At 51.5% G+C, this 12733-nt stretch overlaps 2 protein-coding genes across 3 annotated transcripts in view; one reads left to right on the top strand and one right to left on the bottom strand.

The window, feature by feature from the left end:
- Positions 1-277: 277 nt before the first annotated feature.
- On the bottom strand, positions 278-9927 carry ACP2 (acid phosphatase 2, lysosomal). The gene is made up of 11 exons (XM_030481492.1): positions 9729-9927; positions 9552-9647; positions 9394-9480; positions 6526-6678; positions 6094-6192; positions 5842-5931; positions 3488-3620; positions 3325-3413; positions 2627-2733; positions 2226-2401; positions 278-2143 (listed from the first exon to the last, which is right to left on the bottom strand). The coding sequence occupies exons 1-11, from the start codon at positions 9828-9830 to the stop codon at positions 2007-2009; spliced, it is 1269 nt and encodes a 422-aa protein (XP_030337352.1). The 5' UTR covers positions 9831-9927; the 3' UTR covers positions 278-2006.
- A 99-nt stretch (positions 9928-10026) lies between these two features.
- NR1H3 (nuclear receptor subfamily 1 group H member 3) overlaps positions 10027-12733 on the top strand; it is a 31962-nt gene continuing 29255 nt past the window's right edge. For both annotated transcript variants that reach the window (XM_030481495.1, XM_030481493.1), the window contains exon 1: positions 10027-10202. The gene's annotated coding sequence lies outside the window, so the exon portion shown is untranslated. The remainder of the gene's footprint in view (positions 10203-12733) is intronic.

Genomic DNA, 12733 nt, shown 5'->3' with positions numbered 1-12733 from the left:
GGAGTTAGAGACCCTTCTGCAGGAGGGAACAGAGACCTAGAACACTTGTGGAAGTATCAGTCATAGTACTGTGTCTGCAACAGACCTTTCCAGGTTAGATGGGCTGTGTCATAAGCTCTAGCTGCAGTCAGAAGTAGTTTACCTGAATTCTCACTCTGCTGGAAGGGGGACTGTAATTCAGGGATTAATTTGGGATGGGGTGTACTGCAGCAAGTGCTGCCTGTTTGCCAGCACAGAGCACACTGGTGCCCTGTGAGCTCTTGGAGAAGATGAGGAATAGTTAGGTGCAAATTTGATTTTAATCATGAAATGTATTGGAACAATTACAGAAAGTCATTCACAGTCAAAATGTTTAAATCATCATAGAAACCTTTCCTCTGTGTGCAAAATTTGCTGACTTTAAAAAACAGGTCTGGGCCTCTTCAGTGCACTTTCTATTACCTCTTTCTTGTGCGTGTTCTCACGGGCAGGAGCTTTTTCTTTATGACTATCTTGCTGTACAAAAGACATAGATTATATTTTCAGAGGACAGAAAGGTGAGGAAGATGCTGAGAACAGCAGGCTGCTTCTGCTGATTTAGAGTTCCCATGCTAGGAGAGACTAGTTACGGTGTAGGGAAGAGTCCCCATGGCACTCCATAGGGGAAGAAAAGGAAATGTCTGTAACCTAAGAACGGGCTTCAGCCGCCAAGAGGGGAAGGGAAGTGCACCAGGAAGGGAAGTAAAAGTGGGAAGTGAATATGCACCATCACCATGTGAAGAGCCTGTGCTTCTGGTGCCTGCCGCAGTCTCTCCTTTGCTGCCAAGAGCTCCAGGGCAGGTGGCGAGTGCCTGGCACGGAGCTCCTGCAGCAGCTGCGCTGCGCACAGGGGCCAGCCCAGAAACAGAACCATGCTTTGGCCAAACCCTGTGGGAAGTGAAGGTGCGGGGTTTCTGCTTGTTTGTTGTCCATCCAGTAGGAAAGATAGGAAGGAAAACTACAGACCCTGGCATTTAATCTAGTCTTAGGTACAGCTCTGCTACATCTCTTTTAATTACAGCGTAAAGCCATTCTGCTGGTAAAGCATATTCCTTCGGCTCACAGCTGAAATCTGGACTGCCTGCACTACTGGCTATCCCTGTAATAGATACCTGAAACTCAGAGGTGGGTAAGTGAAATTCAAAGGCTGAATCTTTACACGGGGCCCAAGTTTCTAATCTATGGGGACTTTCCTTTCTAGAGCCAATGTTGCACAAGAAATGGGTGTGAGTTTGCTGTGGCCACAGGAATTCATCTCTCATGAAGCACTTAAAGCTTCTTTGGGTCATATGTCACCTACTCAGAGCTGAATCCTAGAAACTACTGCCAATCTTGTCCTGATTCCAGGCCACTCTTCTCTTGAGCTACAATGTGAGGAGAGAAAATAAGACCAGTTGCCAGTAGCAATTACTTGGCAGCAACCTCAAGAAACACTTTTGACTGTCTGCCATCACCTGCAGCAGCTCCCTCTGCGTGGACAGGAGATGAGTCTTGGTGCATTGCTGCTCTGCTCCGAGCCCAGCCTTCCCACCATCATCATCAGCCCAGTGGCTTGAGAGAAAAGCACTCGGGGCAGGTTGACCCTGAAGAGACATGCAGCTCCTGACTGCACTGCATGTGGCAGCTGCTGGAGGCCCCTCTGCCACAGTCATGGTGAGTGGTAAAACATTTACAATCACTTGAACAGAGGAAAACTCTTGCCCAGCTCCAGGTGGCCGTGTTGGGAATCCCAGGCTAGGTAAACTCTAAAGGGCTGGGGGCACCACACAGTACACTGGCTGCAGAATTAAGGTGTCATTTCCATTAGAAACAGCTCAGTCCTCCCTCTCTGGGATGTCGCCTTTAGCGAATATCCAAAAATCAAGTCCCGCTTCATTCTGGGAAGCAAAGGCCAAAGCAAAAGAATGCTCAGTAACTGAAGGTGCCCAAATCATCCTTAGGGGCAACACTGCTCCCTCCTACTGCTTGGGAAGGAGTCGAAGCAACTGTCAGGCCTGATCTTCTCCCTCGTTGGAAACATGCCGGTAGCCAGGGTGCTGGGACTGTATGCGAAAGAGTACAGTCAAGAGGAGGATTATGAGGAGAAGAAGAATGGATCCACAGACAGCCAGACCCACGAACAGTTCTGCAAGGGAGAAAACAAGTGGTCAGCATGGGATCAGCCAAGCTTTCCCCTTGTGCTGCACGTGGGTCCAGCCTGGGCTCACCTGTATCGTGAATGATGGTTGCTACCTGGCATTCTCGCTCCCAGTCCTGGGGAATAACAGGATCTGTGAGCTCCAAGAATCTTTGCAGTGGGCATTTATGCTGACAGCCAGGGATTGTCAGTGGGGAAGGTTCCTTCCCACTCTCGTTCTGGTAAAACATCTCCACAGAGTAGTTACTGAAAACAAAACATAGCCACATGTTTAGGTTTGTTCTTCTTCCTCCAACTGAAGTCATCCCTTCCCATAACCTCAGTGTGCACACGCTTCCCTTTCTTCTGGTGGTAGTTTTCCTCCTAAATCTGCCACTAGGAGCAAGACTGCATCCCCCTAGGGTGGAGCCTGGCCTAGGTATCTAACCCTTGAGGTGAAATCACAGCAGACGTCTTTACTGCAGCCCTCACCCATCATCCTCTTGGTACAGCTCAAATAAATGACATGAGGCGTATGGTGGTTGAATCTTGTTGTAGACATCTAGAGCCATCTGCAGTGCCACAAGTGTAGTGTCATGCTGAGGAAGAGGGAAAAAAACCAAATCAGTCACCCTTAGGCATGTGGCAGGGCAGCTCAGACTGTACCAGTAATGGACAGGGCAGTGCTGTCACCTTTGCAACTTCCATCTGGAAGAAGGCAGAGGAACTGTACTGCTAGAATGGTGATCTGTGGTGGTGCCAGGGGAGGAAGTGAAACATGGTCATGTATCTTGAGTTGTTCTTTAAGAATTAATCTCTAGGGAGCCATTTGGGAGACGCTTGATTTTCCAGTCTGTAAGCTGCTGGAAAGGGGGAATGGCTCTACCTACACTGCGGAAACATCACATCTGAGTAGCATCAACCAAATAAACACAGCAGTGGCTCCCCAGAGCCTGCCAGTCTCATCCACAAGCATAAGCTAATAGGAACAAAGTGCAGGTTGGGAATTTCCTCAGGCTCTCCCTAGGAATAATGCCAGATTCCGCACACCCCACCCAGCCCGAGGCAAAGGTGCATGTCCTGATCACTGCACGGACTGTAGAGAAGCCAGAAAGGGTTAAAACTATCACCAAGCCCAAGTTCCCTGTGAGGAGGAGGAGATGGATAAAAGCCCCTGAGCTCTCACTTACCGCTGAATAGACAAGCAGTTTCAGGTTCTGGTGGGTAGAAACTTCTGCTGCTTTGGTTAGGTTTTTCCTTATGTGATCCAGCAGGACCCCTGAAGAAAGGGAACAGCTACTAAGAGGCAGAAACTAGACAGAGCAGCATGAAGCTCCCTCCTGGTGCACTCACCGCCTTGCAGACGAGCTTTTTCTACCCGATCTTGGATCCCAAACAGAAATTCAAACCCAAAGTCTTTGAGTTGCTTCAATCGAGCCATGACATCTGGTGTCACCCATTCAGGCAAGTCCATTTTGTGTACTTGCTAGAAAGAGAAACACAATACTCATCTGCAGGTAGCAAGGAGCACAGGTTGATGAGAGGATGGGAGTCAGGGGGTTTGGAGTCCTGCCCATCCTGCTACTGGTTTCCTGTATTGTGTTAAATATGCCCCTTTCCTATTTATGCTTCAGTCCTCACACTGCTGTGCTGTATGCAAAGAATAGATGTGGAGTTTAATGTTGTTCCAGAAATTACTAATGAGAAGCATGAAGAGTAAAATCCAAGAGCTACATTTCTGTGCCAGATCATGTTGTACCACTGATAATAATAATCTCAGGGCGTTTACTTTACATGTGGCTGATTCTGCCCTGCAGATACCATTCAATCAAGAAGAAAATCAAACACAAAACCCAACAGAAAAGATAAAGGAGCGAGCATGAACTCGAGGTTTCTCGTGTACCATTTCCCTGAGGGGCACTGAATGATCCTGGAGAAAGTTATCAAGTGCTTTACAGACCTAACACTGGGATGCACCACTTGACAAAGCCCCACACACCAACCCAGAACACACAGAACTGGGAACCAAGGGAAGAATTTGCTTTGCAGCCAACCCATTACAAGAAAGGATTAGTTATCCTGGCAGGCAAACAGCAGTTGTGGTTTCCTGGCATTAGATGGAGCAATTTTCTATGCCACATCCCATTCAACTGCCAGAAGATGAAACGGAATATCCTTAATGGCCCATTCTGAGTGGTTTGGAGAAACTCCCATCAAAAACTCAGGTATTTAGTTAGTTTTTCAGTAAATTACAGTGAGAATGGCTCGGAAGTTCAGCTATTTCTTGTGGTACAATGAATCCACTGGCTCAGGTGAGAAAAACAATCCTCCTCTTCAGAGCAGTGTTTCTATGAGTTAGAAAAAAGGAGGAAGCCCAAAGCGGGTGAGACTTTTTGCCTGAGGGTGTAGTTTTGAGCGTAAAATCTCCCCTTTTTCACAATGCCATTGTTTCATTTTGGGAAGCCATTCTCCAGGTTCTTGGGGATTACAGTGGTTGTCAGCTGGCCTTCAGGGCTCAGTGTGCAAGCTCAGTGAGTCTTGAAAATGAAAGAGATTTGAAATTCTTGATCTCTCTGATCAAATGATTTTTGTTACCAACAGCAGTTGTTTCACTCTGATTCACTGTTCCAGGAGAGGAGGTCGGGTTCGTGTATCAAAGGGCAAATTTACACAGTGCAACACAGCTCTGGACTGGAATATTCTCAGCTTGCAGCAACTCAAGCTGCTACTTTACATAGCAAAGTGCAATTCCACGCAGATTTATCTTTCACATCCCCAAAATAGCACGTACCACTGGGTACCACTGCCAGCAAGCCAAGTAGTCTTGCACCTCCCCAGGATTAGCATGACACAGGATCAAACTGCTCAGGTTTATGGCTTCCTTCACCTTCAGTTAGTTTTGACATGAAAGAACTCTATAATTTACTGTGCTATATAGTTACACACAAATGAACTTGTGTGTGAGCACTGTAAGTCTCTGGGATATGTGATCTCTACTTTAGCACTATCACAGCACAGCTAAACCTGATCTTTTATTTTGCTTAAGCCTTCGTGAGATGTGCTTTCAAAAAAACACATGAATATAGAGTCTGGTGCCTCACCCCAGACAGTAAAAGGGTAACATCTATCTCTAGAGTCCGTCTCTGGCAAAGGACATTACAACAGGTCAAAAACCAGATGCGGATGAACCCCACTTAACCTAGAAGAGCATTATTTTCTTTTAGAGATGGCATTACCAGAAGCACAGAAATAAAAGTGATTGATCTGAAGCAACAGAGAGATAGAACCAGGAATAGTCCTCATTTAAGCTCCCAATCTAAATCGTAAAGTTCTTCGGTTCCCAGAGATCTCATTTCTACCCTGCTTAACTCAGCCTTGTCCACAGAAATCTAAAGATTTCAGCTGTGGTCATTTCTAGGTACTTGCAAAAGAGGTATTTATTATGCAGGTGGGACTTTTTCTGGCTCTGGCACAATACCTAAGCTACAAAGTGGGAGGTTATAGGGTGCCAAGCAGGTAATTCTTGGCACATGCCTTTAGTGAGTGGGAACTGTTGTTATTCTGAAATCGGAACATTACTTGTAACTGCAGGGTGGGAATGGTGAGAAGTTTTGGGGATTTTATGGGACTTTGCAAAATAATTTTCTACCAAATCCAGAGTCCCACAGGCCAAATTCCGGCGGCTGTACGGTGATGGCCAAACTTACTTCGCAGAACAGTGTGTCATACACGCTCCAAACACCCTCGAGAGAGACATCCCGGATCCCAGTCTCATTTGCCACCATCTGCAGGAATTGCTGTAGGTATGAGAAAAGAGAAAGGTCTTCAGTTTTCTAACCTCATCCTGTATTACATGTACAGGTATTCCCACCCTCTTCCCAGAGCTCTGATTATACAGAGGTGATAATACTTTAACTACAAGCCTAAGACCACCTTATCTCATGCAAACAATCGCTTACCCAATTCTCTTTGGTCTTATTTACGTATAATGCTGAGTGCCGGGTTTCATTCTGTAGCTGTTCATACCGTGGACAGGGGGTCAAAGGAAACTTCAGTAGCTGGGCAGAGACAACAAGAGCAGCTTGAACATGGAAGTACAGAACTTGGAATCAACACGTGCAACTGTAATGAAACCCTGACAAGCAGGAGGCATCTCTAAACAGCCTCAAGTACTGCCTTCAACATAGTCCAGGTCGTCTGCGGTCTGCTGTGGTGTTGCATCTAACATGCTGAGTGAACACAACCCCTGAATTCTCATCTTAGAACTGAAGAACCTTTGCAAGGTAGGTCCCAGGAGGAGTTAAGACAATCTGAATCCAGACTGAAGCAAAGACTTTTGGAGAAAGCATAACACACTGAGTAGTCAGTACGTATCCTTGAGCCTAACTTACCCTTTCATCGGACCTGGCCACTGTGTGCACAGGGATGGGCTGCCAGGAGATGTTGGGGTTGAAGACCTGTGCTCCCTCTGGGGGATACATGCCTGCCAGGTTGGCCTCCGCGCTCATCAGTGTCCGGTCATAGTCCGTGCTGCGGACAAAGATCTGCCAGGACAGGACAGTGCACCATTAGTAACGCTGTTGTAAGTGGTGATGCTCCTTGGATGCACTCGCTGAGGAACGTTGCCAAGTGCCCTGCAGCTGCTCATGGACAACAGGATAATGGGAGCTGATGGGACCGAGCTTGCTGATGTCAGCCTGGCCAAAACTGTAAGGACAGACACAAAGACAATTTGGTGTGTAACACTGGAGGGGGCTGTGCTGGAGCAGTGGGATGGGCAGGTGCTGTCCCCAGGGGATACAAGTAGAGAGGAGTCTGAGCATGGGGAAGAGTAAAAGAGCTGAAGCACTCCTCCTATGGAGCCAGGCTGAGAGAGCTGGGCTGGTTCAGCCTGGAGAAGAGAAGACTCCTTAAGGGGAGACCTTAAAGCAGCTTCCAGTGCCTAAAGGGGCTACAAGAAACCTGGAGAGGGGCTTTTTACAAGGGCCTATAGTGACAGAGCCTGAACCCAGGACACAGGACAAGGGGAATGGCTTTAAAGTGACAGAGGGGAGATTGAGATGAGCTCTTAGGCAGAAGTTCTTCCCTGTGAGGGTGCTGAGGCACTGGCACAGGGTGCCCAGAGAAGCTGTGGCTGCCCCATCCCTGGCAGTGTTCAAGGCCAGGTTGGACACAGGGGCTTGGAGCAACCTGCTCTAATGGAAGGTGTCCCTGCCCATGGATGAGCTTTAAGGTCCTTCCAACCCAAACCAGTCTGGGATTCTATAAGAGCAAGACAGATGCCGATAACGATGGCACAAACAGGAAATGTGCAGGACTCCTGCATTCAGTTCCCAGTTCTGGGAATGCCCTGCTGGAGTCATGGGAAAAAACTGGCTTCTCCACACTTCAGTTTTTCCGTCTGAGAAATGAAGACAAGAGCGATCTGACTAACAGGAGAGGAGGAAAAGAGGGAGCAGGGATTTCATTTGATCATTGTAGACTCTTGGGATGAATGGGCCAAGACTTCTCATTCCAGAGCTCAGAGGGAGAGATCTGCACCAGAAGAGAAATGAGAAAAATACAGAAAAGTTCAGAAGGTCAAAATGGCAAAACTTCGGTATTGTGGTATCTGTGTGCTGAAAACACTTTTAGGGGGAGACTGGAGAGAAGCCACTGAGAAAACAAGAGGAACACAGGAAATCATGAAGGAATGACCTAGAAACCAGCACGTTGAACCTGAAACACCACGAACAAAAAGCCAGAAGAATGAAATACAATGTCAAGATGGGGAATTCTTTTCTTTTAATGTTCAATGAGGAGACAGAAACATAAGAAAAAGCACATCTGCTCACTGTGCAGAGCATCCCTCATGTGAAGTGTGCCTCAAAACTCAAAAGTCACTAGGAAAACAAAAAGTTGCCTTTTCTCTGATAATTTCTACCCACTTTTAACTATGGCTTGAAAACCACTGCCCCTGTGCTCATTACCCCGGACTGCTTCCCTCCTTCGTCAGCTCTGAAGAAATAGAAGGGAAATATATTAGAAGATAAGGCTCTAATGGTAGAAGTGTTGCAAAGGCCGGTCAAGCCCTGGGTGCTGCCTCCAGCACCTCTGCCAGGGCTCCAGCCTGTCGCTGAGTCAGGTGACAGAGGGTCACAGGCTGTCACCCAGAGACAACGCTCCTGCTAAGGGAGGTTGCTCAACTCGAGCAGGGCTTTGGGCTTGGTTAGCACAACTGCTTGTGTTTGCATATGCCTCCGTTTGTTTTTCCTTCTCAAACATGGGAAAGAAAACAGTTTCAGCGGGCAAAAGCTTTATAAGAGTGAAGTATGTTTGCAAATGAACCGCTGAGGAATGTTAAAGGATCCTGTTTGAGCCGATTCTGGAAGTTTTGTTGATGAAGCAAATGTCAAAGAAGGGGTGCAATCTGAACTCTGGCAAGCTGGGGATGTACTGGGCAGCCTGAAAAGGGGGGAAATGATGACAGAAAGTTGTACCGGGCTTCTCAGTGTGGTTAATCACCCCAAGTGAGCTGGGATAAAACAACTGAGCAGATGCAGAGCCAGTGTAGGATACGGGGTCTTGCCTGCCCACTGTCCATCTGAACCCGTGATGGCATGCCTCTCAGCATGACACTTGCTCATGTTCCCGTTGACTCACACCTCTCTGACCAACCATCAGGAGTATTTTGGGAGGATTTCCTGACTGTTCTGGATGTTTCAGACTTTCCCCTGTGCTCAGCACATGGTTCCACAAGGGCTCCACGACTCTTTACACAAGAAACCTACCCATTTCTCAAGAACTACTGTAAAGTGTGGCAACATCCTGGAGAGAGAGAGAGGAAAATTAATAGCTTTGGGGGACTGAAACCATTGGTACTTTATAGGTGGAAACAAATGAGAGGGTTATTTCTGGTTAGTAACTACTGCTTATGTTCACAGATGCCCATGAGATTGTCCCTGAAGCGCACTGGGGTCCCCACAGAGCCAACACGGGCTGCATCCTGCTCAGCTGACGGGACACACACAAACACACTGAATAACCTTACAACCTCGAGTAAGAAAGGCGCACCAGCCATCGCACACCGCCTGGAGTATGGATCCCCTGCGGTCCCAAGCCGGCGGCTCCGGCAGCCTCCCAGCCCCGCCGCTGCTCGGCCCCTCTGCTCCCGCCTGCGCTGGGGGCGGGCTGGGAAACACGAACACCGAGACAAGACCCGGCCCCGGCGCTTCCCCGCCGAGGGAAGCCGCCCCCCGCAGCCCCCCGCGCCCCGGTACCTCCTGCCGCCGGTACTTGTCGCTGAGGAAGCCGCGGTAGCGCCGCCGCAGGGCCCGGCCCAGCTCCCACTGCTGCCGCATCCCCACCTGCAACGGCACCGCGCGTTACCGACAGTCCTGACCCCGAACCCCGCTCCCGGCCCCGGCCCCGCAAGCACCTGCGTGAGCTGCCCGAAGCCCTGCGGCCAAGCGTCCTCCTGGTAGGGGTCCCGCGGGTAGGCCTTGACGGGCGAGCGGTCCCCGTGCCGGTACACCTGCGGGCGGCACCGCGTCAGCACCGCGCCCCGGGGGGCAGCCCCGTCCCGTCCCGCCGCGCCCCGTCCCGTCCCCCTCACCAGCGTCACGAAGCGGAGGCCACGGGGCCGGGCGGGCGGCGGCTGCAGGCAGAGCGCTGCGAGGAGCAGGACGGCGCCCGCCCAGCCGCACCGCGCCGCCATCGCGCCTCACCCCACCCGGAACCGACCCTCCGCCGCCCGCGGGCCCGCACGGACGCGGCTTTCCCCGCGCACACCGGAAGCGCCCCGCGGTCGCCACAGACCGAGGAGGCGGGGCTGAGACGGTGGGCGGGGCTGTGGGCGGGGCCTGTCGCGCCGGCCGGCGGCGGGGCGGGGCGGGCCGCGCCGCACGTGACCCGGGGCCGCGCCGCGCGTGACATCAGCGCAGCTTCGCCGCGGCGCCCCGCCGGGACCCGCACCGCGACCCGCACCGCACCGGGACCCGCGCCGGGCCGGGCCGCCCCTCGCCTCCCGCAGCACTCTGCGCACGGGGGGCGGCGGCCGCGCACCGCCGGGGAGCCGCGGGCCGCGCCGGTAACTTTCCTCTCGGTTCTGTTCGTGGGGCGCGCGCTCCTGCCCCGTTCCCTTTCTTCCCCCTTTTACCTTCTCCTTCTCTTTCTTCATCGTTCTCCCCCTCGCCGGCCTGGCCCGGGCACTCCGCGTGTCCGTGACTCCCGGTGTGGGATCGGGACGCGCTCTCCCGCCCCGCGGCCTGCGCCGGCCCGAGCCGCGGCCGCGCTTCCTGGGACCCGGTGCCGGCGGCCCAGCGCACTGTGGTGCTGCCGCGCCGGGCCGGGCCGGGCGGCGCTGGAAGGGCGCTGGAAGGAAAAGCGGTGGCGGTAGCGGCCTGTCCCGTCCCGCTGAACTTCCCCGGGCCTGACGGGTGCGGGCCGGGCTCCCCCGCGCTGTGGACGGAGGGTGGGAGCCGGTGCGGGGCCGGTGTTGCCGGTGGCAGCGGGGCCCAGCCCGGCGCCTCGGAGGCTGCGGTTGTGCGGTGGGATGCGGTCCCTCGGTGGAAGGGGTCGGGTCGGGCGGCAGCAGCGGGACCTGGCGCGTTAGAGCAGGAGTTCGGGGGATGTCAGTTGCCGTGCGTCGGGAGAGCAGCGTTATCGTTTGGTGTCCCGGGAGATGCTGCCGGGTGCAGCACGGAGATGTTGGTTTGCTCTGCGGTAACTTGTTTGCCGTCTGTTCCCCTTGTCTGCTCCGCTCAGCTCTGCCTTTCTGTGTTCCATTCACCCATCGCATCCTGTCAACCCAGATCGCAACCACCCAGATCCTTCCTAGGACACAAAGGTGTCTGCACAGCTGTCAGCCTGGGTGGTGCTGTTCAAAGGTAATGTTGCTTATGCAGGTGGTGACTCTTCGTTGTGCCGTTTCACTGGGACTTGTTGTGCCACAGATGTGTCAGGATGGGTATTTTGCTCTGGACCAGAAGTAAACCTCGGATCACCGGTGAAGCAGCAATACTTCATCTCCTGAAAATTCCTGCCCGCTTTTCTTTTTCCTGGAAGGACAGCCAGGCCCTTCACTGCAAGGATTTTACTCAGGGAGTCTCTCACACTGAGTCACATTTCTGACTAACCCATTGGATCACTTGTGTCAGCCGGTTTCTGGCTGCGACTGCAGGCTATGTTTGTCTGTAGGGAAGAGCCCTCTTGGCTCTGCTGCTCTTTCCAAGGATCCTGGACTATCTGCTGCTCCCCAGGTGTCAGAGAGAAGGTTATACCTGAGGAGAGGAGAAAAAGGGAAAGCTGGTTTTTACTTCCTTTAGTGAGTAGTGGGCTTGGATTGTGGGATAAGTGAGTCCTAAGACATAACCCCCCTGCTGAGATAGAAACAGAAGGAAAAAAAAGTGTCTTTTAGTTGGGGAGGCAAATGTGGTTTGAGCATTTCAGCCGAGTGTTGCTGAGCTCGGCCCTTCTTTCCTTCGGGCTGTGGAAGGAGGGCATCGGACACAGGACACGTTGTGCAGGACCAGGTGGAGTTTGGCCTTACTGCACTTCTCTGCTATCACAGCTGTGGCACGTGTACCAGGATGATACCACTGGTGCAAGACTGGTGAGGGCAGACAGGCCGTGTGGCTTCCTGGGGTAACCACTTTTGAAACACAGCTCTGAGTTATTATCTTGGTGATGTGTCTTTCTCATCCGCGCATACACCTCTGCGTCCTTCTTCATACGAGGCCAGTTTTTACATGAGAAAAGCAGGGGTGAAAATAACTAATGACCTCCTCCAGCCCACCCCACCGAAATGAAAGATGGGGGAAATAAAAACCCAAACTAGTCTTAGGTAGGACAGAACATGGGTTGTTGCAGAGCTGCTCGGGAGCTCTGTAGCTGCTGGAGGAAACCTACAGCTACTTGTGTTGTGAAGGGATGTGAGAAGTACCATAGCAGGGACTATATATATAAACTGCCTACTCTAAACAAAACTAAGGAATAGGAAACTTTATCAGAGAATTAGTGTGTCCTGGCTCTGTGCCTTGGGCTACAGTCATCGGTCGTTTCCAGTTGCTGCTGCCGCAGCTCTCTGCGCCTTGTCAGCACGTTTCCTTTACCAGCTGCTGTGCAGCGAGGAGCAGGCAGAGGGTGTGCAGAAGAGCAGAGTACAGAGCGCGAGTTTGCTGCCTTGCCCTGATCTCACACCTGCAGGAAGAGCCCTGTTTCCAGTGTGTTAAAGTGTGTTTGGTTGTTGTGACTACTACTTCTCCCCCAGAAAGATGCTTTCTTGAGGGTTAGTCCTCACAACACAGCAACCTCATTCTGTGGTAAACACAAGGATGATTTTCTTGCTGTTGTTCAGTGTTTGATGGTCCCAGACCTCAGGTCATGTCTCTTGTAAGCAGATGTGGTCTGTGGTCGCATGACTCTCAAAGTTGACTGTTTTCAAAAGTTTAGGTTTTGAATTTAAGGTCTGTTGCTGTTTTTCAGAAATGCTGTTCCCGTCTGCTCAAGGAAGAATATGGAATATAATGTGCTTTGTCTTGACTGCATTGAAGGGGGAATCCTGCTTTCTGCTCTGGAAGCAGCTGCTGTGAAAGTCTCATTGTTGCGGATGTGTGGGTC

The sequence above is a fragment of the Strigops habroptila genome, chromosome 4 (genome assembly GCF_004027225.2).
Source record: "Strigops habroptila isolate Jane chromosome 4, bStrHab1.2.pri, whole genome shotgun sequence".
Taxonomy (NCBI): Eukaryota; Metazoa; Chordata; class Aves; order Psittaciformes; family Psittacidae; genus Strigops; species Strigops habroptila.
Note: the sequence above shows the minus strand (reverse complement) of the source record. Positions and strands in the feature narration are given on the sequence as shown.

What these genes read in the sequence shown, in the direction of transcription:
- ACP2 (XM_030481492.1), bottom strand. Translation starts at nt 9,830, where the DNA reads ATGGCGGCGCGGTGCGGCTGGGCGGGCGCCGTCCTGCTCCTCGCAGCG. An exon ending in ACAAGTACCGGCGGCAGGAG is followed by an intron (nt 6,679 to 9,393) that starts GTACCGGGGCGC and finishes CTGTCCTGGCAG; the next exon opens with ATCTTTGTCCGCAGCACGGA. An exon ending in AAAAGCTCGTCTGCAAGGCG is followed by an intron (nt 3,414 to 3,487) that starts GTGAGTGCACCA and finishes CCCTTTCTTCAG; the next exon opens with GGGTCCTGCTGGATCACATA.